Raw genomic sequence first — 21,239 nt, 5'->3', positions numbered from 1 at the left:
TGGAAGGCAGACATACAGATTTTATATATATATATTCACAAGAGCAATTGTTTTATCTTAAAACCTTTCTAAAACAGGCATATACTGCAGGCTTTGGCAGTAGAGATAAAATATTATGGGATCCAGCCTTACTTTGTTTTTCTCATCCAAATATACACATTGTCATAACAGAGGAATACTTGCATCCAGAATTATTACTGCTGCTTGATGGCCAAAATGCCTCATACACTGCTCCACGCATGAAACTATTGCAAATATCCGTCTCTCCTGATCAATAACAGCTTCTTTGGGGTGGAGAAAAAGGAAAGAAGCATATACATGGTTCATTTAAAATGCAGTGACAAAAACAGCCTTTGAAGGCACGTGTTCAAAACAGTCCCATATTATTACAGATGGAAACAGTGAAGGAAGAGAAACAGAAGAAACAAAAGCCAGCTTTTGTGAGTTCCAGAGCAATCCCTTATGATCCTGGGTCTTGTATAAGATGATTTGGAAGCTTTGGAAAGGCATTCAGGGTCTCTCCCTGAATAAGGCACTGTAACACATTGTCTTCCATAAGCCTGGCCCAGTGCCATGACAGTTTCTGCGTAATTCTTTGCACGTTTTGCTAAGTGTTCTCTGTATATCTGTATAGATATCTACACATAGACATATATGTAATTTTCCATATGCTTTCCTGCAAATCAGAAAAACAAAATCAATTATGTAATGGGATACAGAATTCAGAATATGCTAAACTTAGTACCTGCTGACATGCTGCATGTGCCCCAAACTAAACCAGAGATGTATTGATTAGGAAGTTATGTGTACTTGAAGTGTGCAGATATAAATTATTCCTTCTCTCACTAAGTTTTCATACAGCCCAGCTAGGAGGTCTCATGTTTGACTTGCCAAGTAGCTTCTGCCCTTTTCAGGCCCCATCATCTTTTCAATGTATTAGCACTATTCCTGGCAATTCCTTGTATCATTCTCCATGACAAAATGTTGATTAGGGACAAAAGGAAAAAATGAAACCTTTTTTTTTTCAAGTCTTAGAATTTAGATCTCCAAAAGTAGAGAGTAGTGCCTTGAACCTCATCATCTTTGAACATAAAATGCTTAAGAGATGCATTAAGCACATCCCTACTCTTCTTATGGAAAAAAAATGGATAGTCTTCAAACATCATTCTCCATCTTTTCTTCTGCAGTTGAAAAAGAAGAGATTCAACTAGTGAGACTGAGTGGCTGGCCAGACTGTTTATGGAATACTGAGATCTTAATCTCAGTCACCAGCGCAAACTCAGCAACAACCACCTGTAACTGGTCAGACGCCTTTCAGTGAATCTGGGTGAGGTGAGCAACGAACCCTCACCAAGACTTACCAGAAACCAAAAAGCACAGGCTGTTGTGAGAACTGCCTGCTCTCAATCCAGCCCTACATACCATCTCCAGAAGTGACCTGCAGTAGATATCCTTTCCTTAAGAAATATGCCAAGTATAGCATTATCTTCCCACTCCAAGTGGTCAGTGATGTAGGGACTGCTTGAGACAGAGGTTGTAATCTTAATGCCACGTTTAACAGACACCAGTGGGTCTATCTTCTTTTAATCTGTCTAATTTTTTAATCCATTTTCAGCTCACATGGTCTTCTGCATTCAGTAAGCTTCACAGTTTGTTCTGTTTTCCTTCTGAACTACTTGCTTAAAAATATTAAAACTTCTTTTTGTCAGAATTACTAAATAATGACTTTCACGTTTACTTATTGTGTCTGTTGTAGCTATAAGCAAAGGTCACTATGAACAGTCCACTGCCTCTGACAGAAACCAGATCTATGCTGACTGTTTCATTTTACAGAATGATATTATTTTAAACCTTTTTGATTCTGCAATTCCCAGCCATGTTTTCATGGAAATCTTTGAGTACAGGACTCAGACACCCAGTTGTTATGTTTCAATCATACTTGTAAATTCAAAAGTCTGAGAACTGGGTCCTTGATTTAACTAGAGTTGTTACCTGCCACATGATGTGATTGTGTGAATTCATGTTTTATCTCAGTTCGTCTTCCTCTTCCTCATCTTCCATTTCCTCTTCTGAGTCATCCTCATTCTTTGAACTGTTGCTGAATTCAATGTTCCCTTCAATATCCAGGACTTGTAAGTGCTTTAGGTTTTGGAAGATACTTTCCTTCAGTGCTCCAACAGCAATCTTATTAAACCTTTAAACAAACAAAGAGGCCTTCCTGTTAAAATAAACCCATTTTTATATCCAACACAAAAATGAGCAGAGCAGGAGCAAACCATTCTGCAGAGTTACTCTAACCTTAGTTACATTCTTACATTGACACAAGTTACTCTTAACTTTACACTGACTCACAACAGCACTCCAGGAGTACTGATTCCTCTGGGTGGGAAAGGGGAGGGAAAGCAGGTTCTGATTAGCAAGCAGGCAAATTAAATAACTGAACAAGGTTTGCTGACAGCACTTTCTACCATCACAAAGGACCCTGCAGGAAAATAATGGAAAACATTAAGTATCTCCCACTGATTTCAAGTTCACTGACCAAGCTTTCAAAACCCTCTTAATTTTCTCAGCCCCAACCCTTCTTCCTCCTTCTACAACTGTATTTTGCAAGGAAAAAAATCATAATATTGGAATTCCACCCCCACAGATTCTTTCTCTTGGTATTCTGCTTTCTCCTTCCCAGAGAGGACAGGCTTCTGCTCCATAGCCCACATTTCAAAGTGTAATTTGATTTTTCATGAGATTCAGTGTCATCCCTTGATAGTTTAATTCTTCTTCCACGAAATTCAAAATACTGGCATAAAGAATCCCTTTAGAAACAAAGCAACATGCAATAATTTTTCATCTGTTATTTGGGTTTCCAGGAACTAATCTGCAATTTAAGAACCTCTCACCTACACTGTTTGGTCTGTTAGTCTTGAACAAGCTTAAAATCATATTCTGTCTACTATTCCAGATGTATATTGTTGTTTCACAGTATTGCAGTGATTAATAGTCTCCCATTAAGAAACATAGCTTGGGTGGAGTTGCCTCCTAAATACATTAGCAAAACAGTTTTGCAAATTCCTTTTTTTCTCTTTATATAGAAACATAGAATGTGGTATGTGGTTTCTGGTTTGCATCCAAGCATTCACTAAAATCTCATAAATGTGAGCAGCTGAATAGACAGACTGCTCTAATTTACACCAGACTTTGTAATTTTATTTGCTTGGTATGGAATCGTTCATCCTAAAAGGTACGCTTCAGAACTCTTCAGAACTCCAGAACAGTTTAGCTGCATCCAGACAAAATAAGGCCATATTTAGTCTTGTGCAGCAGGCAGCCTAGGTTTTTTGAACACATGCATTGGATCAGCTTAATGAAATCTTCCATAGGGGTTCATAACTTAATTCTAAGCAATATTTTCAGTAATGTACCATCAGATTAAAATTGTATATATTAGTGGGCCAGAATCTTGCTTCACTTCTTCCGGGATAAACCTCTGCTTAAACCAGTTATATTACTGTGAGTTTACACTGTATGTAAAAAAGGTCTGTATCTGCCTCCTACAAAAACAAAGTCCTCATCCAGCTGACAGAGTAGGATGAAAATGAAAAGCTTCTGAACTTAGTTACGTAAGTTGTAACTTGTCATTTATTTCTGACAAAACTGTCAAGGGAATGTGCACAACTCCAAGATTACTCATTCACGCATCACTCAAAGGGGATTCTGTCAAAATCCAGGACACAAGAGAAGCTGTAGTATTAAAGCAGAGTGTAAACTTTGAGCTCACAGCTGAATACTGGAGTATGATATAAACACTAATTTCCTAGAATTTCTAACATGCCTAATCCATTCTAACAAGCACAGAAAGGACACGCTCTCCAGACAGAAAGCTTGTGATGTGTATGCATGTCATTTCTGAGCAGATGAACACCGTTTCAGCATACGTTACTAGAAAACAAAGTTGCTTATTTAGAACGTTAGGGGTTTAAATACTTTCTACAAAGTAAGCACTTAGAAAGCGGAGGAAGAAGAAAAAACCTGGTGTGTTGAAGTGGAAACTTGACCTTACCTGAGGTAAATCCCCTTTATTTTGGGTGTGGATTCAAAAGCATTCTCTGAAACTGTTGTGATCTTATTGTTCTGAAGATAAAGATACTCCAGAGATTCTGGCAGGTCTGATGGGATAGAAGTCAGCTGGTTGCCAGCCATGTCTAGTGACTGCAAGGAACAGACAACAAGGGGTCAAATAAATGGCTGAATTTAAATATTGGCAGCACTCCAAAAAGAGATTTAAGTTTGACAACAAATGAGCTTCCAAAGGCCGGCTCTATAAGCACACCCCTCCTCCTCTGGAGGTTTATCCGTTGTTTTTTATATATATACATATATACAAGCACATACATGTAAGTCTATAAAAATACCTATATATATATGTACTTATAGAAAACTTAGTATGTTAACACTGCATAAGTGAGATGTTTATTTGTTGTGTCTCAAAATCATCTAGAAATAGGCTCTATTTTTCAGATGGTACTTTGATGAGTCTGCTTGAGAACTTCTCCCTTCTGGTGAGGTCAGAAAAACACCAACACTGCGTGTACAATGGCAATTGCAGATTGTCAGCCATGCAGAAAGGTGCAGTTTGAGTTTGTGCTGGAAAAACTGAGGCGATATTTATTATAGCATAAGGAAGTTAAACTCCCCCTAATTTGCATCAAGGTAAGTGTGGCCATGACAATTCTGCTCTCTTACACTACAATTCAGCACCATGATTTCGCATGAGACACCATGTTGTTTTGTTTAGGAGTCCCAACGTTTCTTTATCTCTGCCCCCAAGCTTTAGCCTGCTTTACATGAATTAAAAGCAGACTGGGTTTCAGATCTGCATGAGAATTCATTGGAAGCTGCTGCTGCAAACACTTCCCCAGCTAAAGTTAGTGACTAGAGTTACACATAAAAACATCTGCAAATAGAACACTGAGAATGTATGAAAACACCAGGACTAAAGGCCATGAAATTTATGCAAGAAAATGGATCAATACAAGTGCTTTGTTATCCTGTATTGTAGCATTTTCATTGCACCAAGCTGACATGCTAGTTGCACATTATCCAAAGCTGTACTTCTGCAAACAACTGTCACGATTTCAGTGCATTTATTCCCCACATAATCCTAGTGTAGCAAACAATTATGTAAATGCCTGGCTCTGCAATTGCAGATAGTCTTCACTGATTTCCATGGAAACAGTGTGGACTGAAGTGTATCCTGAGTACATGCACGATCAGGATCTTATGTGATAGTTATTTTCAAATCCATTCCAGTGCACCAACTCATAAACCAATGGCACATCTAAGCCTTTAACAATAAAGAAGATTCCTAATATACTATCATGGAAATAAGTAACAAGTAGTAATGCTGTTCCAGAAAAAAGCAACAGCCAAAAATGCAACATAAGTCTAATAGAATTTTAAGTACGTGCTATTATCTTTACCTTATTCAACATGAACAGGGTTTGCTGTGGGGAAGGTACAACTGAAGGGCCAATGTCTGATTCAGCAACACTGACACTGACTACAAGGGAGTGACAGTAGAATAGAAGTAACATGAAGCAGCTATGAATCAGGCCTTTTGAGAAGGACAGCTTGTCATTCCAACCAACAACCAACGCTGCCTAACAGGTCTCATGACCCATTTTTGTTTGAAGGAAGACCCAACCCAGATGACAGTGCCTGTCAATTCCAGCATCTATAGTTCTCAACAGCATCTTGCTTACACACTGCTTTTCAACTTAGATGTATTTGCATGCACACACACATCCATACACCCCTATACCTACCAGTGAAGCACCAAACAAATGCAAAATCTATTATTAAAGCCATGGACCAGATCTGCAGCTGGTGCAAACCAACAGGTTTACTGTTGCTGCATTGCTGATTCACATTAACTGAAAAACAAGCTACTCTTTATTCCCAGAAACAACTGAAAGGGAAAGGTTCACACTGATAAATGTTTGCATTATCTGTGAACACACTGGGGGCCAGTGTGACATATGCTCCATGTCCCTTATACCTGATCCATTCTGAGACATACAGATGGCTTGTCCAGTGACCTAACCATATGCATCCTTAGATGGTTGCCTTATGACACAGGTAATATCTTTTACTGCAGGGAACAGGCTTTTGCCTAAAAGGAAATGCAGACAAACCCTTCAGGCAGCATAACAACTTTGAAAGGGCATTTTGCACAGCATAAATGTGATTCTCCTGCCTGCCTTATGGTTTGTGTTTAACTTTCTCCAACAATTAAGCAAATTAGAAGGCTGCCAACTGAATCCAGGCCTCCCAGTGGCTATCCAGGTGCCTTAGCCAGCTCAGCTGCTAAATCCTGCAGCTTGGCCTGTCTGATTATAAGCTGATGTGGGGGCTTTGAGAATTAAGAGTGGTTTTGTTTATGCATTCCTCCCTCCTACTGTCTCTCTTTAGAGCCGATTTTAAATCTTTTGGGAGACAAGCTATTTGAAAGGCCTAGTTTCAGTTTATAATGACAACGTTTCTCTAATCTGAAAATATAGGACACCATTAAGGTTCAGAAACAAAGATGTTTTCACATTTCCCAGTATTAGCACCCTGGTCTGCAGTGGGAGGTACCCACCTCTGGCACAACAGCACATCATTTCTACTCTAGAAAGAGAGGGCATAGCACTTACAAGCCCCAAACATGAGGACCAAGCACATCTAGTATTGGTGCTATACAGACTGGCTTAGGCAGACAGACGAGGGCAGAAGCATTACTAAAACAGTCAGAGAAGGTGATGTTTTACCTGGAGACTGCTGAGTTCTCTCCATGCTCCTGAATAAATTGAACTCACTTTCAGTTTATTGTTGCTCAAATATAGTTCCCGCAGCTTTGTCATCCCAGACAAAGTCCCTTTTGGGATGATGCTTATCTCATTCTCCTTCAGCTTCAGAATCTGCAAGTTCTTTGGAAAGCCAAAGGGCACCGTGTGGAGATTGTTTCCAGAGAGATCCAAAGACTTCAGTTGCCTTAGTTTACGGAAAGCCTCCCGATGGATCTGGGGACTTTTGAGCTTATTGTAGCTCAGGTTCAGCTCTTCAAGGAAGTAAGTGGTAGCAAAGTCATTCCTGTTAATCTCAGAGATCTGGTTATGAAGGATCATAAGTGTTTTCACCCGTCGGGGCAGCCCACTGGGAATCCTTTCCAGCATGTTGTTGTACAGGTGGACAGTGTGCAGCTTCTTTAAGCCCTGGAAGGCTAATGGGTGAATACCTCGGGCTTTTAATTTGTTATTGTGGAGCAGAAGATACTCCAGGTTCTTAATTTGGGTCAAGACATCTCTGCCGATCATCTTAATTGCATTCTTCTCCAAGTGAAGGAGGACGATGTTCCGAGGTAAACCACTTGGGATTTGTGAGAGGTTATTGCTGGACAAATCCAGATATTCCAGACTAGACAATTTCCTAGAGAAAGCAGGAAAGAAAACACTCTCCGTTTAGATTGTGCAAGGTGAAACCATAACCAACTTCCCCTAAGATTTTACAATCTTTGCTTTAGAGTCTTTTAACCCAGCACAACTCCCACTACTGCCCTTTTTTGTCTCATGATATGACTGATGTGGACAGCAAAACAGGGAGCCACCAGGGATTAGGACTAGGTGCTGCCATTGCTCCCCAGCCACACTTGCGAAATAACCTGCTGCAGTCTACAGACATCCAAACTGCCTCTGGGCTGAGACCTGAGATCAGTTTTGCAGTCTACTGTTCTCCCATTTGACACCACAGACAACAACATGGGAGCAATGTCAGTGCACCAGTACCACAAGAAAGATGCCATGGGAGCACTACTAGAACACAGAATTTAGCCCTTGCTTTCACAGAAACAAAGCCTGAGCACAAGTCTTTCTGTCACTCTGAAAGTTGTATATTGAAACTGAAGAGCAGGTCTGCTTTCTAGCTGATGAAATATTACTCTTAGGAAAAGCAGAAATGCTCAATTCAGTGGCTTAGGCTAAGATGGTGAACTTCTCCTGACCCTCCAGCATTATGGAAGTGACTCAGGGCTAGAGCTGCTTTGTGTAAGCTACTGAATCTGGATTCCATGGACTCAGTTGAAGCTAAAATAAATCCCCAGACCAGCCACTTACACCAACTGGATGTGGATCAGTGGTGTTACATGCCAGGATTGAGGAGCCCTCCCTGTATTTCCTCTTATTTCAAGTCAGTTTCTCAGTTCAAATGAGGCTTTTAATCCGCACATGGCACTATATAACCCACTACAGATGACTAGAAAGTTTTCAGGAAATGCAAGAACTAAAGCATTACAGACACTACTTACTGGCTACTACACTGCTATTCACAGCTACCCAAGCTTGCTCTGAACCAGCAAATAATACTCCTTGGATAAAGCACTTCATTGCTGCAAGTTGAAACGTTTTCCCTGCTTGGGTACATCTCAGAAGCTCTGTGCTGTGGTGTACAGTCAGTATCATGAGAGCAAGGAGCAATATCCACCCCCTCTGCTGTGAATGGTGCCTGGGCTATAGCCACTGTACTCTGTTCATCAAAACCTTAACAGAAATGGTATGTCCAACATGAGCTGGTGGTGGACACAAGACAGCTATGGTAAATTGCTCAGGGAGGTCTCTGGGAGTGCGAAGTGGAGAAGGAAAACACAGTCTGATACACTGTCATGTCTGAACATCAGAAAAGTTTACAGAACTTATGAGCAGGACAGATTATGTGATCTGGATGTTCAGGTGGAAGAAGGGCAGCACCCAGTGCAAACAGAGACACCGTTAACTTTTTGAAGTGTAAAGTCCCAAGCTAAATTTAGGACAGCCCAAGGCTATTTCTGTCACACCAGTTTGTAGCAAAGCTTTTGCAGCCATCTGGCTATTGAGCAGCACCACTGCGTCCCTGCCTACTCCAGCAATCATCTGCACTGGGGTACAGCTGTGCCAAATGAATTCACAACTGTGGATCTGTGGCTGCTTTCAAGTCATCTTCCCAGAAACACAGAAGTGGCTTTAGCAAAGATGAGGGTCTGGCCTTTAACTTCCAGTGATAGGTCCTTGAAACTTAAAGTCTCAGGTAATCTCACTTTTGACTAGTTTGGAAGACCAGAGAACCAGCTTCCAACACTGTTCTGGGTGGCCTTTTCCCAGAAGGCACTCAGTACCTGATGTGATGGGGTCTCTGGCAACCAGGAAGTGATGCAGTCTGATGTTCAGTGTTGTGTCTTCTGCATAAAGGTACTCTCAAGTGTGAATTCAAACCACTGAGCCAGATGTTTGTTTTTGAATGGCAGCATCTGAATCTAAGACTTTTCGTATAGACTTAGCAGAGAAATGTGTAATGTCATGCAGCTTTAATGAATGTACTTTGTTCAGTAGGTGTATGACTGTACCAGAGGAGGCAGAAGACACAGAGGTACAAACTACAGAGCCCAGTCTCACCAGAAGGTTTCATTGTCCATTCCTTCATTAGTCAAGTAGTTATTCTGTAAATACAGCTCCCGCAGACCTGTAAGTTCACTGAAGGCTCCTTTGGGAATCTTCTCCAGCTTGTTGTTCTAGAGCCACCAGAAGCACAAAGCACATCATGTACATAACATAAGACAATCAGGTTCTGCTCAACTAACACTAGACAACTAAACTTCAAAAGGGCCAGACATGAGGTATTTCAGGGAGCACGACAATTCTGCTTAAGAAGCAAATACAAATACTAGACTGAAATATTACAAGCTGTTTTTATTGATTCCCCATGGAATCTTTGGGTTAAGAAGGTAGAATTTGCCCCCTGCCTCCCAGATGGTTTTATTTTGTATTCATAGTCCTTCCACCTATGTGCAAATATATAATGTGATCCAGGCAACTACCTCTGGAGTTTGCTCAAGATTTCTGGAATTTTTAAGATAGATTTCACCATAAAGAAGAATTAGGTTGGGAGCTGGGAACCAGCCATCCTCCCAGCAAAAACAGTATTCCAAAAGTTACAGTTCCTGCAATGCAGATCCCAAAATAATTACTTCTATTGCCTTAGTGCCACTTTGGAGTAGCCAGTGGGCAGATGCAAACAAAACAGTCCACTTAGAAATTCCATACAGGAATTGTAGCAATTGTAAAAGGATAGATAAACCACTGATACTTAATTTGTTAAGCTTCCCACAACCCATGTAAACACAGAAATGTGACGGACTAACTAACTAGATTCATGTGCCAACTAATACAAAGTGGATGCCTCCACAGACAGCTTTGGCTGAGTGTTTCAATGAATAGTGAAAGAAAAAGAAAAAGAAAAGCTCTGCCACATCTTAAGTGCACCTCTTGGACACTCTTGGTCCACTACTGGCCATCTCATTTCTCATTGTTCTGGTTTTTTCTCAGTCAAAATATCAAGGTAAATGTTACTGCTGAGAGGCAGTGCACGTGAAAACAAAATGCTCACTTCTCTCTTCAGCTCCTCTGCCCTTTACACAATTGGTGACAGCGGGGAAGGATACGAGTTCAAAATGTAGTCCTCAAAGTCTGAGACCCCTTTAGGAGATAATGATCACCTTTAAATGGCAATAAAATGCAGGGGACTTTGCAGAGAAATTCCAGCAATTTACAGGATCGGACTGTTTGCCTTTACTTTTCTTCAGTCTGGAGAAGCCTCTTTTCTAGAACACTTTAATGGGAATTAGTAGTGAAACCTTCAAGGGAAAAGAAAATTGGGAGGCAACAAAGAACTGCCTAAGTCCAGGGGCTGATAACAGGCTCCAGTCTACACACATCCAAGGAGCTGTCAACGCTTGGAGCAAGTGGAACCAGGACTCCCCACTGCTACTGCCCTCCCATCATTAACAAGGCTGAGGTCTCTAGCACAGACATGATGAAGTGTTTTTATCAAAATCAGATGACACGGAATTAAAAATGCTGGAGACTAGTTAATACCACAACTTCTGCTATTGCACTGCTGCTGGAGAAGTTGTAGCAGCAAAGAATCGCTGATCCAAACTTCTGTGTCATCTGACTTGCAAGTTTGGTAGCAAACAAAAACCACTGATGCTAGGGAACAGTAGTCTGTGTGAAGCGAGTTAGCAAGCAAAGCCAGCACACAGTGGGCAAGCAGCTGTCAGGAAAACAGCCTCATCAGTGGCAAACTTAACTAGGAAGGCAACCACTGGATGGCCACAGGGAATGATCTACCTTCTAGCACTAGTATGTATTAACATCATTACATGTAGGGAAGAGGCAAACAATGCTATCACACAGACACTGGCAATACATTCCCCTGAAAACAGAGAAGCATTTTGTTCCCTGTGAGCATTTTAGTGTTTAGCAAAAAGAAACTGTTGCTTATGAACAAAAAAGTAAGGGCATGGGAGACAGCTACTGTTGGGGATATAGCAGACAAGACTTGCAATGGGCCTGGGAACATTTCCAAGTGCACTGAAATGGCTTGGCTGTACAAACACAGTACTCTTGTCACAGTCATAAAGAAATACAAAGCCTTGTTCTCATTACCTTTAAGTGTAATTTATATAGTGCTGGAGGGAGATTCTTTGGAACATATTTCAAGAAATTGCTGGACATGATGAGTATCTCCACATTCTTAGAGCCATTGAACATATTATCAGGTAACCCAGCATCTGAAAGTTTATTGTTGTGAAGATACACAGATCTGTTGGAAGGAGAAAGAAGATGAAGTTAAACAGATAGTGAGATCTGGGGGGTTTGTTTACCATGAGAGGGCTGTTTAAAACCTGTATTTCAATCTTTTCTTCTTTCCTTGAGATATTTCAACACAGTTTTAAAATGTGCCCTTCAATTTAGTTAGGAAGATAGATGCAAAACCAAATGGTTGGTCCAAATACTCTCTGAAATGTAGGTCCATTCAAAATCCAAACCTGCACATGAATACTAATTTCACATGTAGCGTTATCTTCTTAACAAGAAACTGAGTGCAAGTCTGGGATTGTGCAGTGCTTTGAAACAGAGAACATCAGTGTGGTGGCCTCATGTGAGAGGGTTAGAACTCCTATCTGATTAATAGATATGTCTCCAATTTTAACTTCTGCTCGGAATCAAATCTGGGCAAAATCAACATGTATTAAGAAAGGGCTGTCTCTCACTCCTCTGTTCTTTCTGCCGCCATAATGACTGGAAATACCCCAGGAAATAGTTTCTCTCCTACTCCTAGAACTCAGAAAGGTATAGAATACTGACAGGAAGAGCAGATTTACTCAACCTGGGAGAATTCTGGTTTTTAATGAACTTTCGGGATTGAGAGAAAGCATGTTTCTTATTCTCCCTTGGCCCTTCTTGCTTTTAGCCTTTAATATTCAAGGAAGAGTTTCTCCAATCAGATTTTTAATGGATTCATTCTTTCTTACGCAGGTTTTAATTCTGTATAAAGCAATGGACACCTATGAAGTTATTCCTGCTTTTCATTGGCTTTAATTGCTAACTGAATTCATTTGACTTCTTTTTAACAAAAGAAATGACAGGATTTTACTGACTTTGATTACCTTTTCCTTTCCTGTGCTTACCCCAAGGTGCAGCAAGCCCCTAAAATTGTGGAGGCAGGTTAAAATTCCAAGAGAGCACAGTGTCAAAGTGTGCTTTTCTAACTTGATCTTGGATTCTTTACCAGTTGCAGAGAACTTGGCAACATCTTTCTGGAAGGAAGGAAAGGCTCAGTATGGAAACACAATCATGTGATTGCACACTCCAGGGAGTTCAGAACCACACTGAAAAGATTGTTCACCCTGCATTGGTCAGCTGTACTTTTAACTCACAAATATTTGCCTTTCTTAAAACCTTTCCAAATAATCTGTCTGAGACCATGAACTCTGCTGAGGGCAAATAAACCAACTGAAACAACCGTGTTTGTTAGGGTTTTATATCAGCAATCTTGGAAATCAATGAGTTATTATTCTGATTGAAATTAGTGCTGGTATAGGACAGTGTGAAAATCACCTTCAGAAGACTGCAGGAATTTCAATACACAATCAAAACACAGCAGCTTCTGTGACTTAGATTAAGGAATAACACATGCATTTTTCCAACCTAGTTGACACTATGATACTATAAATCTAACTTCATTCATGATGAGATATTGCCAGGAATCGGTGAGCAAATCAGCCTTTCCAGCTACCAAGAGCCTACCAGACTAAAGGCCAAGTAAGTTCAGTGTAGCTTCAGCTCTCAATGAATTCAGTGGGAATGGAAAGTTCTTTAGTTCATCACAAGACTGAGCTCTAGGAGCTCAACTGGGTCAGCTGTTACTAACTGCTTCCCAACTTGGAGGTGTAAATTGCTACCAACAGAGTTTGAGATGTCTTTGCAGGATTCAGATGCTGCGGTGTCCTTATGGATTCCTCAAAATGCCTTTGGGAAAGACCATATCTCACAGGAGGTTGTCTATGTGCATCTGAATTTGAGATGGGCCAATGTGTTGCCCTGGATCCAGCTGAGAAAATCACAACCTGAAACTAGCAGAGAGACCTTTGAAACCACACCTGAGGGTATGAACCCCTCTGAAGGTGGTAAAGTGCTTTCATATAGTTGAGTTATACTCAACTGCAGAACTATGTACTCTCCACCTGATGCTATTCTTTTAAATGAATGGACTGTGATAAAACGAGGGATTTCTAAACAGTTCATCTCCATTTTGAGAAACTCTTTTCAACTCACAACTGACACACAAAGAAAATGGAGACAACTTCATTTTTATCTACGCAAAACTGCCTGGCAGCTAGTGAAAGCCCTTGGAATGTGTTTGTTTGAGAGATTATTTGATCTTCCATGCTGAGAATAACAAACAGGCAGCTTCTTTCCAAAAACCTTAAGTAGGCAATAACATGGTTTAGCCAGATAGTTCTTATCACCCACCAACTGCATCCAAGCAGTGGCAGAACACTGTCATTGTTTTACTTCCCAACCCCTTACCTCAGGTTTGGTTTCTGTCCAAAAGTGAGCCCATAGATCTTGGTGAGATAATTGGCTGCAAAATCCGCACTGATCAAGGTGTTTGGTAGGAATTTTGGAGCCACTGTTAGCTGTAAAAGAAATATCCAGAGGTGTTCCCATTAAATGCAACAGATGTTGTAACCAACTATTAGACCAGCAACAAAATACTTGCAAATTTTTTTTCTCTAAACAGGCACAAATAAATGAAACTGAATGCAGATTGCATGAATGAAAACAAACTGTCCTCACTCACTAATCTCTCCAGGAAGGAGACAGACTTTTGCTCCAAGATAAGTGAATGTTTGTTTTGGTTGGAAGAAAGAGTCCTCTTTATGGTGGAAGAAATCAAGAAATTGTTATTCAGAGCAAACACTTTGCTTGCTATTGTTCCTAATTCCTGCCGTGCCAAAAAAAATCCAACCCAACTATTTACCCTCTTATCAAAGTATATTGTAGGGGAGAAGTGTCACTTCATATGTCTGTTCCAGTATTGTATCCATTTATGATGATGTTTTTAATGACGGATTCAGGTCCCTGAAGGACAGGGATGCTTCTGAGCCAAATGATGGAATAGCAGATGGGACTTCAAAGCCGAGACCTACTGTACAGTGGTAGCTTGTTCGTTAAACGAGTGATGTAACAAAAAGAACATACAGAAAAGTCCTGTCTCCAGCAGTTGATAGTTGACAAGAGGATTTGATGTGTTTGCCCTTGCTATTTTTACCAGTGATTTTATAAAATAATACTCAGAACATCTGCATCTGAGCAAAAAGTGGTGGAGTGAAAACTAATGATCAAAAAAGCTCAGTTTTACAGAGCATCCAGATAATACAACAGCTACATTCGCTGGGTGGCTGCTAATAGCAAAGTCATTCCCCTAGAAACCAAGAATACAATACAAGCTGGGGGACAGCTTTCTGGAAAGCATAAACCCAAAAGATTCATGCATCAAGATTAAGCCCTTGGGAAACAAATTATTAACTCAGTGTTGTAGTGGACATGATCCTCGAGCACACAGCAGCAGGCAGGTGCCATCGCCCTGGTTACAGATGTTAACTGTAGTACTAATTAGACCACTCTTACAGCATTTTACATACCCTCTGAAGGGCTCTGGAGAGAACATCTTTTCTAGGGAGATACTGAATTCTTTGTCATCTAAAGCTTTGAGATCAGGAGGGGAAACTCTGGGCAATGGAAGAGATCAAGCCTTCTAGCTTGAAATTCTTTGAATCTGTAAAGCTTCCTCCTCCCAGCACTGCTGCATGGAACAGCGCTCAGTCCCTACAGCCAGCAAGGCACAGCAAGGCTCACATGGTGAGAAAACTTAAGTTTTCAAATTACCATAAAACTACACTTGGTTATTAATAATAGTGTAAACCCAGAAATACTTAAAAGATGAACAATGTGTGAGAGAACAGACACTGAAGAACTGCCTAATCCAAGCCTTGAACTATCCACTTACCGAAAGGTTGCCTAGATCTGTCTTTACTTGTTTATCAAGTGTCAATTGATGGACTATATCCATGAACTTCAATTTACTGGACTTTATGTAATACAGTCCTAGTTTTTAAAAGATGAAAGTACATTATTTACTGGCTTTCATGCTCACCTGTGCCAAAACCTCCATCCTTAAGCTGTGTTAAATGTTTAATGGTCACAAACACAAGAAAGATCTTTCCCACAAATCACACTCCTATCAATCAGTGTTTCCAGAGAGTATGTAAGCAGTGGCAATAGGCATTTGACATATTGCTACAGGTGCCCCAGTACTGCTCTTGGCTTTGCTGGGAATCTCTCAGCTCCTGATCTGGGAGACATGATTTCAGGGAGGTGGATAAAGGCAATCATCTCTGACTAGGAAGGTCTGACAGTGCCTCAGAAATAAAACACTACCATGACATAATACTGGGAATTCAGACACAAGAAACAGACTTAATCACTTTCATACTCAGTGGCACATTAAAGCTTTTCTCCATCAACAGGGTCTATTAGGTCATAAGTTTTATACATAACAAAGGGCATGGCTCAGATCTGTGAAATGAGAGCCATCAGAACCACAAGAAAGAGGAAAGAGAGAAGTTTCATCCCAAAAGAGTTTTCACTTGCTCGGGACTTTGCTTTGGCATTTCAGCACTTAGTCATGAGACTAATTGATCTTCACTGCCTGACTGCTTGAAGGATTAGTGCTGGATTGTTGCAACTGTTAGCAAAACTAAAGTGACAGAGTAGCTCTGTCTCGCACATGGCCTAATCAGTACCAACGTGTGATTCTCCAGATGCAATTATCTTGCAGCTTTATGGCTGGATCTTCCCTTTCATATGGCAGATAGTGTTTCTCTACTGTTAACTAATTACTTAACCAATGAACTCAGAAGCACTATACAGAAGTTACTGTCAGGTTTAGAACAAGTTTTCTTGTTTCTAACAAGCTTTGACATAAACAGAAGTACTGGTCCACGTGAATCCCAAATCACTTTGGGGATATGGAAAATGTAAGACCTTCTGTCACCAAAATCCCCAGCTTGTAGTAAATGACAGCTCAGGACCTGGTCTACAGTTGGTGGAAGAGATTTGTGCTATTACTGTGAATATTATGTGACAGATCCAAATTATGAGAGTTGAAAAATTAAAAAGGGAACTACAGGATCCATTCTTCCTCATCTTTGTCTTGAAGTACTTGTTACTCATAAGCCACAGAAGGCTTTTAGTCTGTTCTATTTCTTTTCTTTGACCACCTATGCTAGTTTAACAGCAGATAATTAAGCTACATCCGATGGGATCACAATTGGAGATAAAGCAGCATTAAGATGATCCATAAAACAAGGAGCAAACTACCAGCAAATCCCTGCTCTCCTCCAGACACCACAGTTACTTGATCTGCAGCGTTTCCTGCTGCAGAGTGGATGCAGTTTGAAGCCAATCTGGTTTGTCCTGGCTTGGGACTTATAAAGAAATGTGTTATTTTTGTGGGTCCACAACTTCTCAGCATAACTAGTTCTGACATTCGCTGATGTTTGCATTTTCTTTTGGGATCCTATTCTCTCTGCAGTAAAGCCAGAAAAACCAAACACTTTGTTTTGTCACACAGGGAAAATTGGAGTGCAAAGTTCTGGAATATTAGTCACAGTCTGGCTTGTTCATTTTTATGGAGTTCTTAACTGCCAAGATTGTTATATGGAAATGGTGCTTGAAAGGGAGAAAAGAACACAATGTTACTGTACTGAGGAATAGGTTCTATTCTCAATCACTCCATACAGAAATCTGTGGAGTGATTCTGGATGTGTCTTGGCCTGACTGAAACCTGAATGTGGCCTCCTGAATGCATATAAGCAAAACATGAAAAGGTCACAGATTTTAAGAGGATAATAAAATATATATACAGACATGCATATTAATATATATTGAGAGAAAGAGAGGGAGGGATAGAAGGGTTTTATAGACAAAAGAAGCTCTGCCTGATGTTTTAACTTAAATTTTTCTGTGGCATCCCAGTTTCTTCTGTAGCAAATATTTGTGGACAATCACCGGGGATGAAGAAAGCCATAACAGGAACCACCCAGATGTAAGCGTATGTGGGAAGTTCTTTCATTTCCTAAGGCTTGGCAGGGAAGATGTGCTTCTGTGAGGACATCCAACTTGGGTCATTAATAGGAAAGCACCTAGGATCTCCTCCATTAAAACAGAAATCCAGCTCCTACCGCTGCAGCTAACAGAAGAAATTAATAACTTGCCCAGTTTCACTCCCCATCAAGCCTAGTAAGAATGGGAGTTGAGGAAAACAGATCTTGATGGCTCAACCACAGGCATTAGGAAGTGTTTGTTCACAAATTTGTCAACCAGCCTCCTCTGATGAGATATGCAGCACTTCACATCATTACCTCCCAGCGTATTTGCATACAGGCAGCTACCACATCTGCATGCAGCTGTTCCTAAGCCTACTAGAGACAGTGGTAACTTATAAATGCAGAGGCTCCCTGTACCTCCCTGCACAGAAGGGAAACCTTTCACCAGTTGCACTAATAAGTAAGTGTTCAAAATACACTGGCATGTGTACCCTCTAATCTTTTAGCATACTGATTGTCTTGACCTGAGATGAACCTGCATTAGAATATCACTTCAGCACAACTGTACTTATGTAGAATGTATTTATTAAAAGAAGTAAAGACTTGCTTGTTTAACTTTCAGAATCTGGTTAGAAAATAACTATGAAAGCCCTGTGAGCCTCTTACCTTATTGTTTGCCAGGTACAGGTAATTCAGGTTCTCCAGATGCTCAAATGCTTCCTCTGGCAACCCTTAAAAACAGGAATAACTCATCACTGACATCAGCACCTCCTTGCCTCTCTCAGTGAAGATACCAGAGGGCAGCTTCTCCTCTCAGATAATACATTTAATGTGAGATCTAGGTATTTTTCATTGCCACTGAAACAATCTGACTCAGATCTATTGTTGTCTCTGTTTTGGTTTTTAAAATTAAAACCAAACAAACAAAACACCACCACCAATAGGAGACCATTAAAATCCTAACCATGGAAGGCTTGTGGCCAACCCCAGGGGCAAGGGTCAGGCACAGAGCTGTGCTGACTCGCTGTACAGCTGATTATCTGTGCTCACAGCACCGTGCTATTGAGAAGCTGGTTATCTGCTCATGGATCAGCCAGTCCTTTTTCTTGGAAGGTTATAATCTGAGGTTGTTTAATGATCAGATCAATCTGATCTATGACCATGATGTTGCCAAAGTAATAGAACACCTGCATGTCATAACCCTTCTCTTGTTCTGCTCCTCCACAATCCAGACTGCCACGCAGTAACCAGCTCAGAAACTGATCCAGCTTGGTGCTTATTATCCCCAATAATTACTAATTTTCAGCTGAATCACTCCACATCCAGCTGATCACACAAGCACAACTGCTGTCACAATGGAAAAGCTGCAAATAACATTTTCACCTGGCACTTAGATAATCATAACTCAAGGGTGAAGCTATTTCCCATGTCAAAACATAGCGGAAACTGCACTGAAGCTTGGGAAAGAAACACCAAGCCCCAAAGGTAAAATGTTAAAAGTCTGAATCTATTACAGCCTTCCTTGTGCTATGTATGAGTGCTGTTTTGGGTCCCATGCAGAACATACATTCTCAATAAAGGCTGTTCTCTGTTATTGGAATAAAGGTAGCAACAGCATTCAGAGTAACTGGGTGACACACAAGTTAACAACAATTTCATCTTTTGCATTGTATATCCTCCTCTCTTCATACTCCTCCATTTCTTTTGCTTTCCTTACTAACCCCTTGATGAATTTCTCCAATAAGCATATGATTTAGCAAGCAAAACCTGCCTACACAAATCAAAATGGTTTTCTAAGAAAGGCAGAAGTTGCCTTATTTGCAATGTATTATTCGTATTTATACCAATTCAACAAGGAGTGAACTGGACTAAACTGCACTGACTGACCAGCCTGAACCAAACAAGTGGATTAAGAAACAAGGTCAGTCACAAGGAAATCATTCAGCATGTAGACATTCCTGGTTCTCAAGCGCACTGCATTGCTGTGCCTGTGGGACCACAGGGAGTTTCTTGGATGAGAAGATCTCACGCCACAGTACACAGTGCTGCTGCCAGGTCTCCTCCACTGGTTCAGTAAGGCTGCATTCTTATACACTGAGTATTATATTTCAGATGATAAAGTGCCTCCATGACCTGCGTGATGGCCAAAGGAGTGAGGCTTATAGCTAACTACTCCAACCAAGTCAATCCATCACTCTGAGGCTTTCCTTATCAGCTGTCACTGAACTCATTGCATAAGCTGGTGGTGTGGAGGCTCTGTCCACTTTGTGGCTCTGCTGGCTTACCTTTTGAAGTCAGCCTGTTGTTTTGCAAATTGAGAGTTTCTAGTCTGTAAAGCCGAGCAAGCTCTTCTGGAAAGATTTCTTCTATCTGGTTATTCTAAGAAAATGGAGAGTGTTAATCACCAGCAAAGTAATCCAAGAAGGAGCCCAATAAACCCAGACTGTGAACTCCAGTAAAATTTGGAAATGAACCCACCGTGTCAAATCATTGTCAAGACTTCTCTCCACAACGAGCCAAATTCAGATCTCAAAACCAAGACGTGCAAACCCAGCAGCATTTGCAGACCTGAACCAAGTTTTGCAGCTTGTGCTCGCCTCCAGAAACACCCGGCTTATGCACTGGTAGCACACAAAGAGTGTGACCACACCAGGCAAGGCCTGTAATCCATCTGCCACAGCCAAACCTCACAGCTGCAGCAGAGCATTTGCTACAAGGCTAGCACTGTGGATTTCCAAGTTTATTACTTCTGTTATTCATGGGTTGTTTTAAAAACAACTATTAATGGGTAAGGAAAGTCCAACTGGGCTCGCTTTTGCTGGTTGATTGCCATCAGATTTTCATTAACATGCTGACTAACATTTTGCCCATTAATGAGTGATTCTAGTGTTTCAGCATCTAAGGGAACAGCTAAGGACCCACCACGCAGGAAGCCAGGCCAACACACAGAAAGTGGCAGCTGCTGCTCCAAAAAGCTTCTTTGCTTTTGGCAGTAGAGGCGGGAGCCATGGCTAGCACACGCCTGGGACAGATCTGCTGAGGAAGGTGCCAGCTAACGTTGCAGCATCTCTGAGCATGCTGCACTCAGATGGAAAGCTCTGAGCAAAATCTGCATTGCACCCATTGAACAGAACTGGCAAACAGGAGCAATAGGCAAAAAGCAGCTGGTTAAGGGCCAAAGAGGCACTGGAAAGCCTGGAAGTGCTGCCACTGCCCAGAGGAGGAGGAGGAATACCCACAGGGCTGCCATGTTGTGGCGCTGCTCATGCCCTTGGGTGTCAGAGCACAGGCAGGGACAGGACATCTGCCCAAACGCTGGTCACTGATCATTTAACTAATGACAGAGCATGGAAGCCTGCTGAAGGCTTAGGACAGACCTGAAATCTCATACCCACACATGCCCTTATCCTGACAAGATACGGTGTCTCTGCAGCAGAACCACTTGTCCTGGCCGCAGGCGGGCAGCAAGCACAGCACCAGGCAATGCCATGTGGAGACGGACGGCTTCAGCCGTGCTTAGAGCAACCTGCTCCAGTGGAAGGTGTCCCTGCCTGTGGCACGGGGCTGAACTGGTTGAGCTTTGAGGTCCTTTCAACCCAAACCAGTCTGTGTTCACAGCACTTCAACCAGCACGTAGTGCTGACATAAAAATTCTCATTAATGGAGTAATTTAGCCCACCCTTTTCAAAGGCACATCACCAGGAACAGTAATTATTAGTTT

The 21,239-nt window shown here is 41.2% G+C and overlaps 1 protein-coding gene across 1 annotated transcript; it reads right to left on the bottom strand.

Annotated features, from left to right (window-relative positions):
- On the bottom strand, positions 1-19,897 carry PODN (podocan; the record flags this gene model as incomplete). Its single annotated transcript, XM_010019637.1, has 9 exons — positions 1-676; positions 1,993-2,194; positions 4,055-4,203; positions 6,804-7,461; positions 9,456-9,571; positions 11,508-11,664; positions 13,935-14,044; positions 18,185-18,249; positions 19,804-19,897. Coding segments are annotated over 8 exons (1,518 nt in total), but the record flags the coding sequence as incomplete, so codon positions are not given.
- Positions 19,898-21,239: the final 1,342 nt, after the last annotated feature.

This window comes from Nestor notabilis, unplaced genomic scaffold (genome assembly GCF_000696875.1).
Source record: "Nestor notabilis isolate BGI_N333 unplaced genomic scaffold, ASM69687v1 scaffold19408, whole genome shotgun sequence".
NCBI classification, from domain to species: Eukaryota; Metazoa; Chordata; class Aves; order Psittaciformes; family Psittacidae; genus Nestor; species Nestor notabilis.
This window is presented reverse-complemented; position numbering and strand designations above follow the sequence as displayed.